General features: G+C 38.3%; 1 protein-coding gene across 1 annotated transcript in view; it reads right to left on the bottom strand.

Annotated features, from left to right (window-relative positions):
- STK32A (serine/threonine kinase 32A) overlaps window positions 1-22,121 on the bottom strand; it is a 58,743-nt gene extending 36,622 nt beyond the window's left edge. The window contains exons 1-2 of the mRNA XM_069484169.1: window positions 21,988-22,121; window positions 4,915-5,088 (exon numbers count right to left, since the gene is read on the bottom strand). Coding sequence (XP_069340270.1) covers window positions 4,915-5,088; window positions 21,988-22,106 — 293 coding nt within the window. The 5' untranslated portion in view covers window positions 22,107-22,121. The remainder of the gene's footprint in view (window positions 1-4,914; window positions 5,089-21,987) is intronic.
- Window positions 22,122-25,556: the final 3,435 nt, after the last annotated feature.

Here is a 25,556-nt window from a genome sequence, read left to right as displayed (position 1 = left end):
AATCAATGGAAAATAAAATTTTCACAACTCTCTCTGTTGTACTGCAATTGTTTACACGAATTGCCTAATTAGATTTTATCTCATTTCTATGGGAATTTAGAAAACAGTGAGTTATAACTTCATTAGGGTGGGTAATTCTTAGAAAGGGAGAAAAACAATCAACTGTCCACTTAAATGGTACTTTAATCCAAGAGGCCTTACTATTTCTCTGTTCCATACAACTCATCTCATTAGCGTCAATTCATAATTGAGTCTTCTTTAACATCTGACAAGGGAGTGAATATAAATTTGTCTTTGGGCTGTAATAATTAGTTTCATCAGATTATTCATTGGAGAGATTGTGACAAATCAAACAGTACTGTCCCCACAGGAGGGATTATAATGAGTTTTCTTTTCTTTTTTTAATAAAAACAAATAATCACTTTGTCCATACCTTAAAGCCTTTATTCACTGGTTTAAAGTAAGAGAAGGAGAATATTATACTTGAAACTGGCTATACTATGGAAACTAAAGCTGATTTCAAGGTATACTCACAGAAAAATGTTTGACTTCCTGACTAACAAGATGATCATCTAATTGTACAATTCAAAAGTAATGGTTACTATGCAACCCTGTATCTTTAACAACTATAGAAAAGAAAAATTCTGAAATTGAGGGGAGTTTGCTGAATATTATACATATTTAGGAAGCTACAAAAAAATTCACTTCTGTAAATTTAAAAAATCCACAAACAAAATAAAACAAAACTTCATTTATGTTTCACTTGGAATTTATGGCAGAAATAGGTCCTATGGTGTTTAAAAAAATAACTAAGCTAGACATTGCTGGTGAAAAAGCTGACATGAGAAAAATTAAAAACAGAGCCCTTTTTATGTTACCACAGGGAGACAGATAAAGATTTTCATCCATTTAGCCTACCTTGCATGGACGAGAACCTCCATTCTGCCTTGGCTATTAAACGCCTCCCCACTTTTTGTTTTGAGACAGGGTCATTATGGCTCACTGCACCCTCAAACTCCTGGGCTCAAGTGATTCTCCTGCCTCAGCCTCCCGAGTAGCTGGGACTACAGGTGTGTGCCACCATGCCCAGCTAATTTTTCTATTTTTAGTAGAAATGGGGTCTCGCTCTTGCTCTGGCTGGTCTTGAACTCCTGAGCTCAAGCAATCCTCCTGCCTCGGCCTCCCAGAGAACTAGGATTACAGGCGTGAGCCACAGCACCTGGCCTAAAATCTCCTTTAAATCCCCTGAGCTCTCAGGAAACTTTGTTTTGCTCTCCCAAACCTTCTCTGAAGTACTTCAGTCTTTCTCAAATGATTTAGCTTCTAGTTTTAGGCTGTTCTCTTGTCTGTTGGTTTCACATGTGCTGTCTCTGCCTGTGCAGCCAGACCGCGGGTGCTGAGGCAGGTGGCTGTCCGGACCTGTCCCATGCCCTGCTCAGGGCAGCAGCCGTGCCGAGAACTGGCAGGGCGAGCATGGTTAAGAGCTCTGCATCTCCTAACGAGACGCCTCATCTACTGAGGCCATGCAACCCTGGGCAAGTTACTTAATATTTCTGAACCAGAGTTTTATCGACTGTAAAATGGGGACAATAACACCATCAACCTCCCGGAGTCATGGGAAGATTGAGTGAAACAATTCACAAGTGCTTAGCAGAGTGCCTGGTACCCAGGAAGCCTGTAGCATATAGCAGCCGACTGCTGTTCCTGCTCCCACAGATTTGCTAACAGTTTATGGATAATTTTGAATCTTCTACCATGTCCAGGGGCAAAATGTAGTTTTTAATATGAAATTATGAAGTCATATATTTTATATCTGCAATCTTATGCAGATGGTCTCTCCTTGTCTGAGGAATGTACTGTGTATTTCATCGATTCTTTTTTCATGCATGCTTTTAATATCTTGGAACTCAGCATGTGTCTTACAATCCAATCTTCTAACTGGAGGATGTTTTGTTTCGTTATCTTAGAGTCAATCAAATGCAGCGTGAGTTTTGCTGATTCTTTTTAAAAACAGACTTGAAACACGGAGTTACAGTGTTCAGAAGCCTCCATCTCTTCCTCTGCATCGCTCTTCATGCTTTTAACTGTGACCCGTGAGTGCCAGCCTGAGTGCCACCAGGAATATCATTTAAATTCCTTAGACCAAGGGACACTGCTTATTTTACCATGTATATTTTTTTAAGCCATTTGATACCATTTCAAATAGATATATCATGTCAAATTGATATCTGGTACTCTGAGGGTAGAAAATTCTGGTTGTCAGAGCTCTGTCAGAATTCAAACATCTATTTTGTCACTATTGTCCTGAAAAGCCTTAATGATGTTGATATACATCCTGAATTACCCAGAATATTTATGGCTTTTGACGGTATTCCCAGCATAATTAAGAGTGCTCTCTTTAGCTCTCAGGAGTATCCTGGTTTGGATGGTAATTTATATGATTACTCCGATGTAAAGACCACGGTAGGTCTGAAACCTGTAGTTTTAATGTCCTATATTTTAGTTTTGTTTTTTTTATTTGTAAGCCTGGGCTTCTAGTCAACTGGTCATTCCCATGTCCCAGCCAGTGTCCACTGCTTCATATTTTGCCACACACTGGTTATATAGTCAGCACATGCCCCGAACTCATGGAGTTTACAATTTTGTAATGAAGACAGAAATAAATTAAGTGATCACACACCAAAACGTCACAGCGCCTCAGGAGAGGTACCAGAGGCTACGACAGCCTGTAAAATATAACACATGGCAGGTGGGGTGGGGCATACAGGCCACTGAATTACACCTGAATCATTCTGAGCCCAGAAGGATGCCACCTCGATTTAACACAGTGTTCAAAACGTCACTGTTTGCCTTCCATTCCTTTTCCATGGGAAGGAGATATTTCAATATGAAGACGCCCTGCTGAGGACAGGCACTAATTGTGTACGGTTAAAGGACAGGAAGCAGAAAGTCCTTGGTTTCTGGTTTGAGTGCCAAAATGAGCACTAAAGAGTAGGGAAGAAATAAAGGGTGAGAAGGACAGAAAAACAGTATCTGTAAGTTCCTTGAGAAAAAGTTGTATCAAGTTTTTTGTTGCACTTTTTTTCCTCCTCAATTCCTCTTGTTATACAGTCCTAAGGACCTGGCGAAAATGCTTAGAGCATCTTTTGACGACAGAGAAAATGAAACTCACAGGAAGAAGGCACAGAACCGAATTTCAAACAGGGGAAGGAGAAAGGGTTGAAAGGCATTCTTAGGCCACGCTGGTTTCTCATGGAAACTTTCTCCTTTCCGATAGCTGTGACGTCAGCAACCGAGACAGGCTACGGTTGGCAATTTCGGGGAGGATAAATGAGCATGAGGGTTTTGAGAAGGATTCCATAGACCACATATACGAAGAGTTCCTCCCCAGAAAGGAACATGAGGGACCAGAGAGCCAGTATGGGATAAAGAGTGCCTGAGAACAGGATTTCCAGTTATTGACAAAACACCAGGTGTGCAAATTCACTTCCGAGATCCTACATGATTAACTGGTCTGCTTTCCATTTTTCTGTAGCCTGAAGAGCACATTTCCAATACAAACAGTCCCTTCCAAAGATGGAACATTAAATAATAACTAAGTGTGCAGGCCAAAAAAAAAAAAAAAAAGGGTTGGTGTCGGCACAGAGAATCTATAAATTGCGATGTTACACCTTTATCCACAGGCTCTGTGCTAAGCAAGATATATTACAGATAAATGTCAACTGGTGGTAGTCAGAAATTGTATCTAGCCAACTTTTTGCCAAATGAGACATAATTATACTTAAAAACTCAGTGAATTCTTTAAGGATTAGAGATGACAGCAAAAGAATCACATGTGTTGATTTTTCATTTACTGATCTATAATTAATGAATGCATATATTTCATATGTGTAATTAATGCAAGTTGGTATAGTAGACAGAACTGTGACTTTGGGGTCAGAGAGATCTAGGTTTAAACCCTGGCAATATGCCATTTGTTAGCAGTTTCTTCTTGGCAAATTGTTGAGCCACAGTTTCTTCATCTGTGTAATGGGGACACTATAATAAAATGAGGAGTCTTTGTTGAGTTTTGAGGATTTAGTAAGATAATGTATATAAAGTATCTAGCAATGCCTGGCACATAGCAAGCCATCAATCAGTAAGTAGTAGCTGCTTTGATGGTGATTAGGTTCACAATTCTTATAAACAAAACTGGGTGATAATTTAATGTCTATAAATCATGATTTTCTCATATTTAATACTGGTCTAACTATATCTGCTGTGATCATTTGTCACAGGTTATTTTAGAGATCAAATAAGATACTATATATGAAATCATCATTAAAATTACTAATTTCTTCATGAATGTAAAGTATTACCCTTTTCTCTCTATTATCTATGTAGATTTATGGCTTCTTGTGTTACCTGTATGTCTTTACTTATTACAAATGCTCTGCAAGCAGGAAGTACATTGCTTTTGTTACCTCCGTTTGCAGCACATACTTTAGGGATTCACTTAATATAAACTGAATGACAACAGATGTTAGAAAGACCGAAATTTTCTCCCCAAGGAATTTTCTTTCTTCCCATTCTATTTCTTTCCCTTTATGTGCTTCCTCCATTTCTATTTCCATCAGTTCATTGAATAGTTATTAAGTTCCCATATGCCACATTTTTCTCTTCTTTCAATATTCATTGATTCTGGTCTTGTCATTTACTAACTGTGACCTTGGGCAAATTAAGCTCTATGTACTCAGTTGCTTTTTTTCTCTTTTAAATCTGCAAAATGAGGACAATCAACCTACCTAAGGGGACTGTTACAAGAATTAAATGAAGATAAAATGTCATGTTCAACAAGGATTTGTTGAATGAGCCAGGCTGTGGATTCTCTCCTTGTGCGTTCCGTTCAAGGCTGTCCCCTGGGACCTGACTCACCTGTGAATGATGCGCTGGCTCTGCAGGTAGTCCAGGGCCATGGCCAGCTCACAGATGAAGAGCTTCACCGTGTCTTCCAGGAAGCGGACGTTCTGCTGCAGGTGGTAACGCAGGTCCCCACCCAGCAGCAGGTCCACCACCATGAACATGTCTTCCTCATCTTGGAAGGAATACCTGGAATAGCATTAGAAGAGAAAACTTATCAAACACATTTACACACTAAAGAGTCCCAGAGGCAAATGAGAGTCTCCAAGTCAGAGCAGAGTCTTCTTGAGCTAAGAGCTCAGGCTTTGGGAGTATGTGGTCCATCACTAGCTCCATGACCTTAGGTCCTCGGTTTCCTCACGTGTAAAATGGGAATGATAAGGATATCTAACAAATCTAATCATACCGAAGAATAAATAGAATAAGTATAATATTTATTGTCACGCTTGACCTACAGTAAGCACTCATTAACTGTTTGCTTACATAGCTATAAACCCCAGGAAATAAAGAGAACCATTTATCCACTTGCTGTTAATGATCATGTCCAAACCACACTGTTGCCGGAGGCCCATAAACTGAGTTACAGGCACTCCTTGAACCATTCTTGTGCCCATTTGTCCATACTAACAACTTCATTGCCCAGCAACATTATAACAAATCATGTTCCACATTGATGATTAGAAAAAGATACAAAAAGGACAATAAAGAAGAGCACAGTTCCAGGAAGTAATTCATTCAGTCTTTGAAATGAGGAGGTAAGGGAGAGCTTCTCAGCAAAGGTAAAACCTGAGCAAAATTTTGAAGGACAGTGATAATAATACTAACTAAAAAATAAAGCTAACATCTGATGTTTCTATTGAGTGACGCCGATGGGGCAGGCTCAGGTGCACTCTGCAAGTGCCACCCCGGTTCTTCCTCACACTGCCTCTCTCACGCTCCCACTTACAAATGAGAAATGCACAAACTTCAGCACCTGACAAACGGTAGAGCCAAACGGTTCCCAAGGTGCAAAAGTAAAACTTGAAAAATAGCACGTATTCAAGCACAGACATGGGAAAGAACCTAGGGTGAGTGGGGAAAGAGAAATAGTTTGGATTTGCTCAAACAGGTCTGATGGGGAAGCTTGCGTCTGGAGAGGAAGGCAGAGGCCACATCCCATGACAGGAGTCTGTAGACGCCTTAAAAGGTTTTAAGCAGGACGTACGATCGGACACGGGCTTCACACTTGAGGGAGCTGAGGGACTGAAAGAGCAAAGGAGACGCAGAGAGCAGGACTGGCCTCTCCCGTGTGCAAAGAGCCTCCTGCAAAAATGCATCCCTATTGCTGTCATTTGTTTTGTTTCCCTCAAAGCACAGACATGATTTCTAGTCATAATAAAGATCTCTGTATCAACGCTGTTTTGAAATGTTCCTTTAGACATAATGTCACAAAGATCACATTTTAAAGTTTTATTTGAATCAAAGAATTAAGTGCCTGCCAGCAGGGCCTAGGGACATACACCAACTCCTAGTGACAAATTCTTTGCTGACAAAATAAATGTAGAGTTTCAATGGTGGGAGAACTGCACTTAGTACATTTTCTTCTTTGTAATTATCATTGTGCTAAAGGAGAAGGAGGGGACTTATAAACAAAAGAGAAAAAAAGAAATTCAATGAAGCATTAATCTGAGGCGGTAACATTCTAATGAAGACTAACGGTCCCCAATAGTTTGATAATAAAATTTTGTTTACCAGTGAAGACTGATTCACATAGAAGATGTCAGAAATTAAGTTCTTGGAATTTAGACAGAAACACAGGAAGTGCTTTGTAAAAGTTTGAGAAATGCATGCTTGGCATTGTCTTTTGGAAAATGATATTCTTCATCCCGATGCAAGGACTGGCCATAGGTTTAATGGCCACCAGGAAAGGTCCCTGGATCTAGGCAATTTGGTTCATAATTCTTCTAACTACACCAACACAAATTATATTCATTGTGTTTTACAGGTCTTTTAGTAAACGACATTGGGCTAGTTAACAGGTAATCATGCCTGGGACCTGCTGTTCTCAGATAACGCAGCACAAAGAATCATTGCTCATGGGATGCGGGCAAGGCCTTTAGGGCTGGGTGGCAGATGGGACAAGGATGGTGAGGTGTGTGAGGGCAGGTACCAAAAGTAGGGAGAAGAGAGTGCTAGCCACACAGGTAACTAGATGCCAGTGGAAACAACCTATTCAGACTGGCTTAGCATACAGGGCAGATTCAATTCACTCCCTGCTGTTGACTACGTTAAGCTACCAGATGCAGGTCAGAAACCCGGTGACAGACTAGTGACTCTTCTATTATTGCACTTAACTCCAAGCGAGGGGGGGGGAGGAGGGGGTGCGGAGAGGGGCACATGTAGTTTTATTAAATTCAGCCTGAATGAACATTTTTACTGGGACTTGGCTTAAGCTCTTTTTATTCAAAGGATGCCAGTCGTAGCAAGTTAACAGCAGTGTTCAAATGGGCAGAGGATTACTAATCAAAGAAAGAAGAGGCCCAGGCAAGAAGCAACATATTTCTCTTGGCCAATATAAACATAAGTTTATTTAATCATGGTGGCAGGTTCGGCTGCTAAAATCACCTTTCTCTTTCAGCACATCAGATCTGATGCCCTCCATCTCAGATTCTTAACTCAGAGGGAAAGTAGAACAAATATTTATTTTTCCAGAATTTTACCCAGGAAAATACGTGGACATAATACAATTGGATGATATCTAGAATGTTCAAGCTCATATCATAATCTGGGAATTTTTTTTAAATAAAAAAGTAAGAGCTTCCTTGTACCTCCACGATTTATGACATAGACTCACTGTTGCCTTTCTGTAACTTTTTTTTATGTATATATTTATTTCTTAGTTGACAGTTCCAAAATTAACAGGTCTGGTCCCAGTGAATGTGAAATTCATTGCTAAATGTGCTCAGTAGGAAAGAAGATACCAGCCAAAGATCAGCACCCTGTTCCACCCTACTCCATCATGCCTGACCCAGACCACTGCAGTAGGCTATTCATAGCTCTCTCTGCACAATCTTGGACCTCTCCAATCCATTCTCCACAATGCAGTTATCTTTTTAAAATGTGAGTTTTATCATGTTATCCAGCCTCAAAAAACCCTTCACTTCTTTCCATGGTCGACAGGAACACATTTGGCCTGGTCCTGTTTATTTTTTCAGCCTTAATTTGAAGATCTTTTCCTTCCATTATCCAGCCCACAGTTCATGTCCCTCCAGCCCTAGGAGCTTGTGATGTGGCGTGACCTGTCCTTGCTGTCACGATACTGTCTAGTGCCTGCTTATATATCCTTTTCACCTTTCGAATCTCAGCTCAAGTGTCACTTCTCACAGAAGACCTTCCCACCACTCCACATTAAATCTGGTCCCCTGTTACATGCAGTGCCATATTCTTATTACAGAATTTGTCATAATTTGGAACTGTTTTCCTGTATGCCTTTGGACTAACTCCTTTGATTCCCAATAAGCCATCACGTGGCACGCTTGTGCTTTTACTCACTGTGGTGCCTCAATGCCTGGATACTGCCTGAAATGTAGACTGTACAAATAGTTACAGAAAAAAATAGTAAGTCAATAACTTACTAAAGAAACAAAGGAGAAAAGCAAGGTTAAAATGCAAGTTTGGGTGGGTCTGAGATAAATTTCCCAGGTTCTACTTTTAGACATTAGCATGGTTATTAAATAAGTCAGAGGAGGCATTCATATGCTGGAATTTGTCTCATGGAGGCCATCATGAAACAAATCTGATGCTGAGAGTTGGAAATCTAAAATACTTTCCAATGCAGTGTTTTTCAAACTGTGAGTCAAAATCCATTAAGGAGTTGTAAAAGCATTTGGGTTGGTTGTGACAAGCATTTTTTAAAGAGAAAGAAAATAGATCGAATAAGAGGATAAACTCTACGAAAATGTAAGGCTAAACAGTGTTAATAAAACTTTTATTTTTGCGAATTTAATGTGATTCTGTGAGTATATCAACTGGGTTATGATGAAAAATATATTTCCTGTTAGGAGTTGCAGTCAAAAAGCTTGAAAACCACGGCAGCAGGAGAACCTACTTCCTATTGCAGAACCGTTTTGCCAAATCCTCATCCAGCCTCTACCTGAGCAAGGGTCAGCTCTGATGTTCCCATCTAGCAAAGCAAGGAAACGTCCTAGGCACTAAAACGACGGAACGGTTAATCTGTGATTTTCAGACTCTGAACAGGGAGTGCTCACAGCAGGCTTTTCACAGCTTAAGAGAAGCATTAGCCCGTGTGAGAAGAGGTCCCTGAGGCACAGGCAGGGAGGAGGGGAGGGTGCACTGCCCCAGTAGGTAAGGACAAATTTAAATTTTAAAACCTTTCTTTGGAGCCATGACCCATCACATTTCTCTTCTTATGGCTCTGTAAGAATTTTTCAAGGTGTATCTAGGGTGAAATTCATTTTAAAAATCCAATATTATTCACCTAATTAATTCACTCCAACAATACAGAAAACCCAAGGTTTGCAACAGTCAGATTTCAACAGTTTATAAAAACAGTACCCAGTTGTGTTTTTGTTTTTGTTTTGTTTTGTTTTTAACAGAAATATACAATGTGACAATATGAGGTAAAAGAAAGGTTAATGGCTTGGATAACACTGAAACCAAGTTGAGACCCAAATTCTATCGAAGTTTAGAGGGAAACAATTTTCAGTCTAAGCAAGTGTGTCATGACTTTTACTCATTCATGTATTGGAGTGAGAACATTTCCATGAAAGCCTGATGAGAGCCACTGTTGGTGAGGATATGGAGAAATGGGCACTCTCATGCTCTGGAAGGAGGGTAGTTTGGTGAAATCTCCTTTGAAGACAATTTGGAAATATCTCTTTAAAAAGCACATGACTTTGGACCCTATAATTTCATTGCAAGGGATTTTCACTATGGATACACTTGGAAAAAAGTATGCCAGGGTGTACTTATAAGGATACTCATCATACCTTATAAAATTAAAAGCAATTTATATGTCCATCAATAGACAGCATGTAAATAAACTATGGTAAATTCAGGCTACAGCTTATACAGCATTTTTTTAATGAGGCAGATCTATATTTTTTTCCTTTGTATTTCGATGGCTACAAAAGGAAGATCTATATTCCGATATGAAAAGATTTCCAAGATATTATTTTATGAAGACAAAGAGGAAAAAAGAATAATATTTACACTGTAGTATACAGTATATTATATAGAGCTTAGGGAACATAAAAAGGATATATTTAAAAAGCATATAAACAACCACAAAAGGAAAATAAACATATTACACACATATGTGGGTATATGCATAGATTTTTCCTGCAAATAAAATAACCAATTACATAAATGGTGGGATAATGTCATTTTGGTTTTTATTTATATTTTTATATTTAAAAAGCCAATTATATATAAGAAAAACATTTCCTTCTACTCTGATCTATCTAATATATTTTTCTTCATCAGGAAAGAAACCAAGATGAGTCCGTTTCTCATCTGTATAAATTATCTAGTAGTTTTCATGAAATAGTCTTGTTCATATTTCCCTGATTGTTTTATAAATGTTCCTTTTTAAATAAAGAACTTTTATAGAATGTTTGGGTCTACCCATTGCCATTGGTGTATGTGGCAGTCTTTTTTTATTCTATGGCTTCCCTACCCTAAAATTCTTTTATTTCTAGTAATTTTTTGTTGAATAAAACAAACCATTGTTGCTGTAGCATTCCCAGACTTGGGATTTTGCTGAATGCATTCAAGTCCTCTCTACTTACACATTTCACACCTCATTGTATTTTGTGAAAATTAGTTGTTAGACCCAGGGGTTTGCTCAGGTTCAGGTTAGATTTTTTTTTTTTTTTTTTTTGGACAAGACTATTTCACAGATTGTGGTATATACTTTGATCAGGGTGTATATAATTAATAAGTCTATTTTTTGTGTGGTGTTGTCAGTCATTTATTATCATTGCCTAGATCCAAAAATTCCTCAGGCATGATGTTTGAATTCTACCACTTCTCCTTCCTGTGTTAGTTGGAGCATTTTCATACAGAGAAACTTGTTTTTGTCAATTATTTAGCTACTTTGAGGTATAGTTCATATAGGAAAGGTAAAAACAAATGCTCAAGTCTTTCCTTTATTTACTGCTTTTCAAAATGACTCGTTGGTCTCTTAGAGTCCTCCAAAAGCAATCAATACATTAAAAAATATATCATAATGAATTCATGGGCTTGATATTATTATCATTGATGTTCAGTTCAGAATGTCCACTCCATGGCCAGTGGGAACATAGTCATGTTGGATCATGTATTATTTTGACATGACCCTAGTGGGTTTTGACAGCTTTATGACTATAGGATATGAAAACATTGCTGGCTTTCTTGTACATTTCCTGTTCCAGACAATCTGGGTGACAGAATTGTCCACAGCTATAAATAAATAGGTATAAGCATAACATATATATGCATATGCAAATATAATCTAAGATAAATATATCATAAGTTTCATAATGATGTTTTCAATTTATATCTCAATTTCTAAGATTACAGAAATTCTTAACCTCATTAATCTTATACCAGTAATTTCTTTCTCCTTCACTGGAAATGCTGCATCTCAGTGACAGCAATGTACAATACTCATTTGCTGTGTCCCATGATACACACACACCACTTTCAAAATAGCAACACCAACATTACCCCCAACAATGCCATTACATAAAACACCTTAAGCTATATTTGCTGTTGTTTTTGTCATTAGGCTACACTCTACTAATGATACACAGTATCACATTCTCTCTCTAGAGCATGCTGTCAAATTTCCAGAGGTTTTTATCTTTAGGAAAACTCATCAGTAAATCAAGAAGCTTGGAAACTTATAAAATACTTATTTCTCTTTCCCAGAGCCTTACAAAGTTCTCCAAGGAAAAAATGTACCCTATTAAATGCCCTCATCAAAACACGTATAAATGATCTCACCCACTCTTGTGTATTTGTGTGTTTATCCAGATTAAACAACCATATATTTAAAATTCACAAACATGGATAATTCAGAGTTTACACAGATCTCTTAGGCAGTAAATAGAATGGATCTGATGGAACTACAGTATGGTAGTTATAATAAATATTGATAAAAAGCTTCCTTTTTAGCAAGAAGAGACTTTTATGTAAGTCTCAGAAGACATAAAGACTCTTGGTTTGAGTCTATCTCCCCTTCATTTTAGCTTTTCCTGGCCTCTCCTTGCCAAACGTAAATTAGATGGTACCCCTCTGTGTTTCCCTCTGTCCCATTCCATGACACCCAAATGTTTCTCTATTATAGAACATTTCAGAAACCTAGGTGCAGATGGCTGCATTGCATTATATTATATCATCACTATTAATTTTCTTTTTGCATGCATTCCTCACTTGACTGAACAGTGTGAGGATTTTGTGCCTTGCTCATCTCTGTATCCCTGGCATATAGGTTGGTACCTAATGAGCACTTGTTTATTCAATGGCCATTTTAAGATATTTATTATGTATTTTTCTCCTTGGGCAAGATGCTGAGGGTACAAGAGTAAACCAAAAGACATGGTTTCCCTCTTCCTGAAGGCAACCATCTATAAAAGATAAACAACTATTTACACAAATAAATATGTAGTTATAAAATGTGGTAAGAGCTGTGAAAGAAAAGTATAGGATACTGTGATAGAGACTAACAGAAGGACTTCAGTTTGACTGTAGGTGTCATGAAAACCTCACAGAAAGTGATACACACACTTGTGTGATTCAAGCCATAAACTAAAGCCTCAAATAAATGACCAACAGTGAACAATTTACACAATAAAAAAGATGGTAGGTGATTTTTAAAAATCACATAACAGGTTATAGATTGTTTTCCTGATGTTCTGATGAAGTTGCTTTTTCTGAAGCCCTGACCTTTCTCTGGACAGAATTTTAAATAATATTTTGTGACCCATCGGCTCACATGTACTGGCTCTGGAGATATTATTTATGAATCTGCTCTGGGGGAAAATTTGACTATTATTATTTTCTGCAGAATCTCTTGAGATGGTTACCTCGGAGAATACAGCCAGTAAACAGGCAAAGGGGAATAACAACATCTTGCTCTCCACGAAAAAGGGAAAGCCAAGATAAATACTCAGACATAATCAGGAACACTTAAATCAGAGTCTTACCCATAAAGTTAATCAGCGGTCCAGGAAAGAAAAACAATGTCAGAAGTTAATACCTTTTGTGCTCCGTGGCAGTCACAGACTGATTGCAGAAAGACCAGTCTCAGCCTGTGAGTTTGGGTCATTGATGGGATTGGAAACGGCCACTCGTGGTTCAGTGAGCGGCTGGGCAGGCCCTGAGTGGGCTGAGAGTGGTGCGGGACATGCTGAGCCACACGTTTTGACTGGCTTTTCTCTAGAGTGGAGGGACAGAAAGTTCACCTGGCACTGTGTATTCTCCAGCAAGAAAGGCAATTTATTGCCTCACTGACCACGCTAGAGCACTCTCAGAACTGCAGGGCAGGAGAGGACACCCCAGCATTACCACCCAATATGCAGATTCTTACTTTGCCTTCACGCTTTCAACCCAGTCTCTGCATTCATAACACATGCAACCTCACTTCACCTGACTCCTGCTTACAGCCAACTACACCAATTGCAACTTTAGAAATGTTTCGTTCTTCCTGCCTCTGTTCTTATCTCAGGGGTCTAGCCTCCATCTCTATTTCGGATATCTAGCAGTTGAAATGAAACCAGGGAATCAGAAACACAGTGTAATAGTTTTTCTCAGACCAGAGTATATTAAAGTACAAATGGTGATTTTGTTTCACTGAAATATTTTCATTTATCATGTTAAATGGTCCTTTGAAATGTTTAAAATTGATTTTGCAGTTTTATTTAATCTTTTAAAATGTTTGGTTTTAGATTTATAGAAGTAATGGTACATATATAAGTCACATTAAAATAAAGTGTAAGTTAACGATGAAGTTCTTAGAGAATTTGGGGGTGGGAATTAGAATCCAGCTTTGTCATCGTTTTCTGTTCTTGTGGCTTTGGTAAGAAATGGAAACTGATCATCAGTTTACTCATTTTTATAAGAGGACAAATACTAATTTCTACTTTATAGGAACTAGTATTTGAAGGTATATGAGACTATGCATGAAATATATTAGCACAGCACCTCAAAAACAGTAAACCCTCAAAAATGTCAGCTGTCTCAAAAGAGTCACTTCATATATGTATGGTTTCCTTAAGTTTCCCCAAGAATCTATTCTTGAGTCTCCTTCCTACAACTATAGTTTTCAATTCATCAAACCTGGTCATACTAAGGATGCCTCATCCAATTAAATTCCAATCCTGTTTAAACCCACCTATATGCTTTAAAACAGCAACAAAGACAAACCTGTATCTATTAAGTGCAATCTAAGGAAAAAGACACAAAACCAAGCAGATTGGATTCACTTTAAATTTATAACCACAAGTCTCAAATGGTTACTTAGAAAATCCTTTTCTAATGCGCTCTCTCTCTCTCTCTTTTTTTTTTTTTTTTTTTTTGAGACAGTATCTTACTCTGTCACCCCAGCTAGAGTACAGCGGCATCATGATAGCTCGCTATAACCTCAAACTCCTGGGCTCAAGTGATCCTCCTGCCTCAGCCTCCCTAGCAGCTGGGACTACAGGCACACACCACCACACTTGGCTAATTTCTCTCTCTCTCTCTCTCTTTTTTTTTTTTTTTTTGTGGAGACAGGGTCTCACTCTTTCTCAGGCTGGTCTCTAGCTCCTGGCCTCAAGCAATTCTCCTGCCTGGCGTCCCAAAGTGCTAGGATTACCCACTCCAGCCCCTAATTCTCTATTAGTTTCACACTTTCATTTTCTCTGCAGCTTCTCTCCTCAAAATTTCCTATACTCTAGCCACCCCTCAATCTCAGTTGATGACATCATGCATCATAGGGAAAATAGAGGCAATGGCTTGAGAACTCTTTCATCTGCCACTAACAATCCCAGCAGCTCACACACACATATATTCTCACACGCTCTGCCTTCTCTACTGGTACATGAAAGACGGGTCCTTGCTCCCACCTAAGGCCAAGCCTATCCACCTGCGCCCTGACTCACACCCATCTCACCACCTACAGGACCTCACTTGTCAATCTTCCCCTCTCTGTCCTACATTACCAATTCCTTCCTGCTAATTGGCTCATCCTCTTTGGCATTCAAACTTGTTTATGTGCATCTTAAAATATATATAAATGTATGACAATATATAAAATGTATGTTATATATTTATAAATAAAACTCATATGAATAATGATATACAAAAAATAAATGAACATATATAAAATAAGTACTAAAAATATTCTAGTATCCAGTGATATATCCAAGAGGATAATAGAAGATGAACAATTTACTTTTGAGAATCAAGATTGCTATGAGATTTGCAAATCAGTTTACTTCACCACATAATAGAAACGATCTCAATAAAAAAGAAAAGGTATTTGACAAAATGTAATACCAATTCATGATAAAAACTGCTAGCAAATTAGGACTGAAAGGAAACTTCCTTATCATGATAAAGAAGACCTACAAATAGCCTGCAGCAAACATTGTATGAAGTCTTGAAATATTAAAAACCTTCCCCCCACTTGAACTTGGGAGAGAGACAAGGATGTTCATTATCACCACTTTTATTCAACATTGGTCTCAATGCATGTGCAATAGGCATGGGAATATTTATAAAAGATAAGATTAGAAAGGAAGAAATAAAACTGTCATTATTAGGAAATGACATGATTATAAATATTGAAAATCTAAGAGAATCCACGGTATAACTAATATAATTAGTAAGAGAATACAGCAAGGTCACTGAACACAAAGTCAATATTAACAGTAAACTGTACTTCAGTATACAAGCAACAAACTACTAGAAAATTAAATTTCTAGTAGTTCAAAATTTAATGAAATCAAATAAGTGAAAATAATACCATTGTAATCTTATCAAAAACATCAAACACCTAGGAATAAATCTAAAAACAGACATGCTAGACCTCTACACAAAAAACTGAAACCAAAGAGAGAAATTAGGGAATACCTAAATAAATAAGGAAAAATAGATATATATGTGTATGTATACATATGAATTGGAAAATTTGATATTTTAAAAAGATGTTAATTCTCCATAAATTAATGTATACATTCAATATAACCCAATACACATACCAGCCACTTTAAAAAACAAATTGAAAAGCTAATTATAAAATTTATATGAAATTGTAAAGGGCCAACTACAGCCAACATAAACCAAAGAGAATTATATTACTGAAAATCCAGTATAGAGCTATGGTAACCGAAATAGTGAAATAAACATGCAAGGGTATACAAATAAATCAGTGGAACAAACTCAAGAAACCCGCACATACATGGTAACTTGATTAATAACAAATGTGGTAATGTGGTCCATTAAAGAAAATATAAACTCATCAATAAATGATATTGGGTGAATAATATATCCATATAGGGAAAAATGAATCTTGACCTTGAATTGTAGATCTAAATGTAAAAGCCTTGATTTCAGCCTAGTCAGACTGAATTTGGACTTCTGACCTCCAGACTTGTAAGATATTAAATTTGTGTTGTCTTAAGACACTAAATTTGTGGTCATTTGTTATAGCAGCAATAGGAAACTAATATAACAGATATATCTCAGTGACAAAATATAGGTTTTTATTATCTACATTACAACTTTGTATTTGCATATTTTAGACAAAATATACATTCTTTTCTATTTAGAAATTTTTATTTAAATTTCAAATAACTTAGAACAAAACAAAAAGCTTTCTAATGCCTAGGCCAGCTCAAGTTCAGGTATACTTGTCCACTCAATAATCTTCTCTGGCTATGGGGGCAGAGGGAATATTCCATTTCTAGTAAAGGAAACTGAAAATATTTCCCCCCAAGTACGGTTCTTTGACATACTTTGAGATGGTTCTTCAGAAGGCTTGCTGACGAGAATAGCCCTGAACAGCTGCCTTTTGTGGAGGAGATTTGCATCTATAGAGAAAATTCCACATTAGTGAAATAAAGAGCCAGACTTTTCTCTGTTCTTTCCCCGGATGTAGGAAAGATGAACTCAACCACAGGCAACCATCCATTCTTCCTGAGAGCTGCTACCTGCAGGGTTTCATCTATATAACAAGACCGCCTTTGCCCCATGCCTTTCTTCCTTTCTCTCTGCCCATAACCTGTTTTGCCATGCTCTTTCTGTAACCTTAGGACTGTATAAAAGCATCAACAATCTGTCCCTTTCTTTGCCTTTCCATATTTTGTATGACTCCCATGCACACATGTGCATGTAAATAAATTTTGCATGCCTTTTCTCCCAATAATGTGCCTTTTGTCAGTTGATTTTTAGAGAACCTTCAAAGGACGAAGGGGAAATTTTCCCTTGGCCCCTACACTGGGAGAGGCCTCGCTCAGTCATTTGTTTAAGTCGTCATTTATTAAGCACCTACTACGTGAGGTGTTTTATATATCTATTATCATTGACAGCAGCACCTTCTGACATGAAGATTGCTGTTAGGCCCAATTATGGATGAGGAAACCAAGCAAAATACCTAAGAGAACTGGCCTAATTCACGGTGACCTAGTGGTGGAGCACAGATTCAAACTCAGGTTTGTCTGACCCCAGGGCCTGCAAAGAAATTGGAGTGCACATGATTACATGAGATTATGTTTGTGAGTGTGCAAAAAAAAGTCACTGGTGTGATGGGGAAAAGAGCAATTCACCAGGAGCCAAGGCCTGGTCACAACACGAACACACTTTAGTCATTCACTCATTCATTCAAAAGATATTTATTGAGCACTTACTGTGTGCTAGGCACTGTTGCACACGGCTGGGGAATGAGGCAATGATCAAAAGCATAGAAACATACCTGCCTCATAGAGTTTGAATTCTTGCGGATTGCAAAGAACAATAAACAAAATAATCCCTGATGCCTTATATATTTTGTAAGGGAGCTCACAAGATGTCTATAGGGGATGATAGCGCAGCAGAAAGAGCAGGGGCTTTGAAGTCAGGATTCTTGGGTTTGAGTCCTGGCTTTGCCAGTGCCTGGCCGTGTGACTCTAGGAAAATCTCTTAGCTTCTTTGAGCCTCAGTTTCTTCAGAGGTAGAATGGGAATAATTATCCCCATCAACCGAGATTGTTTGGATGAATAAATTAAGTGATACATGTAAAAGCCCAAGTAATAGGACACCCTTAACAGGGAAGTTATTATTATTGACTCTGTGCCTCTGAAGGCGACCTTGAGTTCTCCTGGTCTGTGATCCCGTGAAGAAACATGGGCACTCTGGGTCACAGATGATGGAGGTTGCTCCCATTTATGGAGCTGTATTCAGCATCTGAAAGGACCTCTTGTCACACTCCCTGCAAGGTCCTTTCCACTTAAAATGGATGATCTTGTCTCCTAATTTCCTGAAACCACACGTGGACCCTTTCTGTTCACAGGGACAAGGGACACTGGCAAAGAGAGAGAGCCCCGAGGAGTTGTGTGCAGCTGCAGCCTTAATCTCAATTAACAAAAGCCACCTGGGGAACCGGCTGTGCCGGGAATGACTGGGACCTATTTGTTTTCAGGCTGTGGGTTGCCAGGGCTTCGTTAGCCCTCAGAGAGGGACTCATAGGAAGATTTTATTTACTTTTCCTGGATGGCAGCCCTGTCTGGCAGCCTTCGCTTGACATGTGGCCTACATCTGAAGACGGTTCCTGAGCGAGGCCAGGTCCCCAGAGGCTGGTAAGGTTGAATTTTAATTCCCAATGTTCTTCCCCCCTTAACGTCCCTGCCCCCGGACTCGTTAACTTCTTTCCATGAAACCCCGGTACGTATGTACCCACACACATCACACACACACCCCTTCATACTCAGTCCGTCTGTACACTTCTCAAAGTGTCTATAGCCACATGCCATTTGGTTAATGTCAGTCTCTCCTGCTCAGTGGTTGGGCAGATCAGGGCTCTGCCCACTCCTGCTCACCCCCACGGGACGGGTCTCTGTTATACTTAGGGTTGCCAGATTTAACAACTAAAAATATAAGATGCACAGTTAAATTTGAAATTCTGATAAATAATGAATAATTTTCAGTAAAAACATATCTCACATGACACTTGAACACACTAAAAAATCATTGGTTGTTTATCTGACACTCAAACATAACTGTGTGTCCTGTATGTTCTCTAACAAGCTAATTATAACTTGTTTTTGATGCTCAGTAAATATATACATAAAGGAAGGAATGAATGGGGCTAATGAGCGATCCAAAACAGAAAACCAAATGCAGACATTTTACTGGAAAGCACACACCCACACGTTAGAAGTGGTTGTTGCAAGGTGGTAGAACTATTGTAAAGTTTTCATTTTTCTAGGTAACTTTCTGGTTTCCAAATTGACTGCAATGAGCAGAAAAGTTTTCAAGTATCATATATATATTTATACCTATACACCTACACCCACACACGTGCAAACTTCTTAACGTTAGCATAAAACTTGTTTAAAAGAGGAACAATTTGTGTTTTCCCTTAGCCTGAGAAATTGGAATTTTTCAACTACATCCCCAGAGGTTAGGGGCATTTTGAGCACAGATGAGAAGATTATCGAAAGCAATCTTGAGAGGACTACATAGCATATCAGTAAAATAGAGTACACAAACGGGGCAGGATTTAAACAAGTATTGCCATTATTTTATAAATCATACAATGCTTCTTAAGTTCCTGAGGCATTGGGGATGTGAAGATAAATCTAACAGTTGAACCCAGGACATAAAATCTTGATTAAATTGTATACAATATATTGGGGAATCTTTGATGTTTGTTTGTTTGTTTGATTTTCAGAATAAGGGTGGAAAAACTAAATAAAACAAAGAATATATGCTTTTATAGAGAATTAGTTGAAGAGCACCTCCCCACCCCATACACACAACTTCCCATCTTCCTATGATGTCTTGGGGCTAAGTACCAGTCAATTACAGTGGACCACCAGTGACAGGCAAGTTCAGAATGCTACACCTTCATGGAGCAAGGAAGGAAAGAACTAATATTTATAAGACAAATGTTACTCTGTGCTAGGTACTGGGCATAGCACTTGATCTTATTTCATTTATAAAGACAACCCAAGTTACACACGCAAACCCTATCTTATGTGACTTAAAATGCTGAAGTAAGCTACTCACAATAACATCTTCAGAAACATTGCAAGATGCTTAATAGTTGTGGAAAGATTCACTTACATTGACTATGCTGTACTTAAGGCAGAAAGCATCTATTAGAAAGAATAATAAAGATTTGTAAAGATTTTTATCTTGAGGTTTGAAAGGCAGAAGAGTTTTCTGTTGTACTTTTAAGAATGCCCCCTCCCCAGTTTCCAGTTCTGAATGTAGTGCTAAAATCCCTGGGGGTGGGGAGGTCTCTCCTCGATCAATGTTAATAGTGCCCAGTGCTCCACTGCGAGGTTCAGTGTGAGAAGTGGGAAGGAAAGAACAGGACACATGACATACTATCACCAGGTCAGTGTGCACGGAGAATACAATCTTGTCTGGACTGCCATCAAGTTAGCAAATAGCAAAATCTCTAAACTTTGGCCAACTTAAAGCCTCCTAACACCCATGTTAAAAAAAAAATAGGAATAGAATGAAATCAACTTTGCCCATGCAGCGAAGAGAGACAAATTTGAAAGCACAAAATGTTAAGTATGTCCTTATGAAGGATTCCTGGTCTTAAAAAAAGAAAATTAGTTGGTTGAACTTTCGATGAAGGAAAATGTGACTTTGAACAAAGGGAGGCTGTGAAGTGACAGCACCTTGTCATTCTCAGGGTGGAAAGAGAGGAGGAAAAAGGCAATCTGATGATTGCAAAGGTTGGGGAAGAGAGAGCTGCATCCATTTCAGCTTTTTACATGGCAGCATTTTGAATAGGCCACTCTGAAATACTGATTAAATACACGGAGCCACAGGAAAAATGAGATTCTACAATGTCTGATTAGTGCACAAACCATAATAGACCTATTTCCAAGTCACACAGAGCCATCTTCTTTTCAACTGCGACATAGAGGCTTTGAGTAAACTGTATATTAAGAGAACTGTATTAATTAAGGATGGATGGAGGTAGGTTTTATGCACTGATTCCTCCAGAAGGATGTCCCTAATTGTAGAGCGAAATCTCAATTATGGTTCCATTAGCATTCACTGGATAAAGACCTTTTTTTTTTTTTTTTTTGCCTCGGCTGATAAGTCAGAACTGCTTGGTATGCATATTTAAATAACAGCCATCTTGAATTAGCTTTAAGAACTGGCTCGTAACATAATGGATGCATTAAAATGTAAAGCAAAATGAAGGTGACACATAAAGACTTTAACACACAAGAAAAGAGCAGAGGGTATGAGATACTGCAAACTCCTCTGCCATTTTCTGTGCTTTGGATTATGTTAATGGCTTTGTGAACAGATCACAGCCATTTAATGTCTCAATGACTGGGAAAGTTAGCTCTGATGAAAATTAACTCCAGCTCTGTTATAAACTATTTGGTGAGAGAGGAGGCACCTCCCCTTTTCTCACTTCCAGGTATGTACGTGGTGCTTAAGAAGTACGCTACAAAGAAACCAGATTTATTGCCAATTATTTTAAGGAGAAAGTGCTTTGTACAAATTCTAAAGATCGACCTCATGTCAGCCAGCGAGGCCATACTTTATACCCAAAGTCCCTCCCCTACAGTTTATGGGGAAAAAGTATATAATGAGTGATAAGATGCCTGAACACATTCCTTTTCAGCCCACTTAATTACAATGCTTAAAAAAAATACTGACCTCAAGGACAAGGGGAACTATGACAACTGAACCAAAGAATATTTATTGGTGACAATAAAAAAATGTTCTTTCATTATAAAGCCAAAGAAACTGGGGAGAACAAAAGCCCTGGAAGAAGATCCAAATGCATATTTTGCAAATGCACACCTAGAAATCAAGATGTGTTTATGTAACAGTGTTTGGGGACAAAGATGGGAGTGTCCACACTCAGAGGGCCAAACCACTTACCACAGATTAACCAGGAAAGGGTGCTCCAGACCCTGCATAATCTGGAGTTCCTTGAAGACGTTTCTCACTTCATTGCGCTCCACACATTTTTGTTTATTCATGTACTTCATCGCATACATCTTCTTAGTATCATTCTTCTGGACGATACAGACCTAATGGGGAAGACCCGGGTAAGAAAGTGATTAGGGAGGTGATGGATCGTGGTGATGAGATACAGAACAATACTTGTCCTTTGCTGTGGCTTGGTGGCTTATCACATGCAAATTCTCTGATGTTGAAGTTCCCACTTCACTCTAATTTCAGAATAGAAATTTCATTTTCTTCCCTATGCACCAGGTCAATTCTTGACTCTCTGCTTTCTCAAACAAGTTTGCCTGTTTTTGCTTTTTGAGATTTTTAGACAGCATTTTGGAGAAAATAGCTGCTTCTGTGTCAGGAATCTTCCATTAACAAATAATATCCTTAATCCCGCTGAGTGACTGAAATGGACACGACTAAACTGTTAAGCGGAAAAATATCGTGCAAAGAATGTTTGTTTACGATCATAGGTGATATAACCAAAAAGGACTCTAAGGACTAGGAAAACACTAAATATGATGTCTGTGTTTTTGAAATTCTTTAAAGGCCAATATAATTTCTAATAAAATAGACAGTAGATGATTTTAAAATGCAAATTTACTATTAAATATGAAATGTTACTCTCTCAAAGTATGCCTCTATTGAGAAACTAATAATCAGGGTTTGAATCTAGCAGGTTCTTGTAAAAAAAAAAAAAAAAAAAAAAAGCCAGACTGAATATATATTTTTTTCACAGTAGGTTTTTGAAGATGAAAACATGGTACAAATGGGAAAAAGGAAATAGAATTCAGTGGCTTCTTTCTCACATGAAAAGAATTAACTCCTCCCTTGACAGGATAATGATTACCGGAGGTAGAGCTGGTTCACTTTAAAAATGATTCTGAAATGTTAATCTCCATTAAGGTAGAGAGAGAAAAGTCTTAAACTCTAGTGAGAGTAAACAGACTTGACCTCATTGAGATCATTCTGAGAACACTGTGTGTACATTTTGTAGCTGCCTGTCACATACTTTCCTCAAACTGTGGTGACAATGTTCTAAAAACCCATTATAAAAACATCGTCATGGAATTATCGCTCCTTGTGGTCCCAGCAACTCAACACTCTGAACATTCTTGGGCCGGCTGTCCCCTGTGCTACGTTACCCTGCTGGTGGTTAATCACTTTCGGTTCTCACCTTCCCAAAACTGCCTTTCCCAATGGCTCGCAAAATTTCAAAGTGGTCAAAGTTGACTGCAAAACAACAAAAAGAAGAACATCATAAGTGATTATTGGTTGCTCTTTAGTAGCTAATAAACAATAAACGAAGATCGAGCTAAACTGAAGCACCTTGTTTGAAACAACACGTCGGACTACCTTAAGATGCCAATTTATTCACCCAGTGACGATGTACTTAACACTCACTATGTATCAATCACAGCGCTAGTGCTGGATACAGTCATAATAAAGTGAAAATAGAATCTCCACCATTATGGAGCCCAGTCTAGTCTAGTGAGGGCTCTATAAAGACAGAGACTCTCATGGAATAAATAGTCACAGAAATAAGTGGAATTAAAGCTCCTGCTGAATGTTAAGAAGGAAAGAGGTCATGGAGCTCTAAGAACATATCACAGGGGGTTTGGCACAGGCATGAAGGTCAGGAGAAACATCTCTGATCGTGGAACGACTGCCAAGAGAATCTGGTCCCAGGATCAGCACTTTAAAAATCTTTTTCCTGCTTATTTTTTCACTACAACCACTCTCTTTTATCTAAGTAATTTCAACTTTCCCAAATAGAAAACTATTACACCCATAAGTTTATAACATGAGCTAATCTCCAAGGTACAAATATCTAACAGATTAGGATGTGTGTGTGGACAGGAGTCCACTGAATGGTGCTTTGAAGCTGAGATGCTCTTCCATAGCTGCAACTTTAAAACTTCAATTCCAAGAAGTACGACGCAGTAGATGTTGAGTTTCTAGGTGGCATAGTCTCTTGGGTCAATGCTCATGAAATGCTTGGTGATGAGAAGAATAAAGGATTCTCCCTGGGAGGTGACAATCTTTGGCTTCTTGCCTTGGTAACCTTGAGAAAATGTTTGACTTTATTTGTTGGCTGGTTTTTTTTTTTGAAATAAGGATCTAGATGAGTAAAATTCCAAATGAGAGATTTTAAGAGTTCATTCAGAAAAGATTGTGAAACACTAGAAGTTATCACTGGTCTCTTTAAAAGACCTAGTTTGTCTCTTTTTAAAAAGAATAATTAGATTGGCTTCTCCTACAGGAAAAAGAGAGGGGTAAGGGGAGTTCTTAAGGTCTTTCTGAGCTCTCTGAGGGTTCAACATTTCTATGATATGACCTAATCATCACTTCCTCTGCTGACTCCCTAGTCACTTTATTTCTAGCATAAAAAGCACTCAGTCATGTGAGGCAATATGCATATTACAAATAACCCTGTAAATAATGAAGTGATTTGAAATAAATGACAAACTCTCCACGACACCATTTTTTCTCATCTATAAAAACGGGACTGACCCTCCTACGTAAGAAGAAAGCACCTTTTACCCAGGAATTGCTAATAAATCTGCTTACGTACTTCACATAGTCATTCCAGTGAATGACATCTTCCAAAACTCCTTCAAGCCTGAGTTTATGTCACCCACTAAAGCATGAGCTCTGTGAGGGCAGAGGTGATATGTCATTGTGCTCACCCTGGTTTCCCTGCCACCTCAGAAAATTCCCGACTTAGGTAGTTGAAAGCATAACTCCTTTCCCATAAAGCCTAGCACAGTGACTTACATATGGTTGGTTTTTAGCAAATAAACCAAACTAAGCTATAAGGATACCACAAGAACCTCAAAACAACTGCTTCTTATAAATATGGGCAGTATGAACATTTGGGTCCTCTAAGGCAATGTTTTTCAAACTGTGAGTCAAAACCCATTAATGAGTTATAAAATAAATTTTGAAAGCAGAAGAAGCAATAAAAATTAAGTGGATGCAATCCTAGCACTCTGGGAGGCCGAAGTGGGAGGATTGCTTGAGGCCAGGAGTTTGAGACCCCATCTGTACCAAAAAAAAAAAAAAAAAGAAAAAGAAAAAAGAAAAATTAGCTGGGCATGGTGGTGTGTACCTATAGTCCCAACTACCTGGGAGGCTGAGGCAGGAGGATCACTTGAGCCCAGAAGTTGGAGATTGCAGTGAACTATGATGATGATGCCACTGCACTGTGCCCCAGGTGACAGAGCAAGACTCTGTCTCAAAAAAAAAAAGAAAAAAAATTAAGTGAACTAGAATAGAAGATACCAGAAATGTCGCAAATGTAGTAAGAATAGTATTGTCTCTGAAACTTTGCAGTTTTATATATGTGTATAGATCTGTACTAGGTCACGATATAATATTTTTGGTGTATTTTTTACCTTGAATTATTGTCAAAATAATTTAAAAACACTCTAAGTTTTCTCTTGAGTTTCATACTGAAATAACCAAAACAATGGTTTCCTTACACATTACAT

The sequence above is a fragment of the Eulemur rufifrons genome, chromosome 10 (assembly GCF_041146395.1).
Source record: "Eulemur rufifrons isolate Redbay chromosome 10, OSU_ERuf_1, whole genome shotgun sequence".
Lineage (NCBI taxonomy): Eukaryota > Metazoa > Chordata > Mammalia > Primates > Lemuridae > Eulemur > Eulemur rufifrons.
Note: the sequence above shows the minus strand (reverse complement) of the source record. Positions and strands in the feature narration are given on the sequence as shown.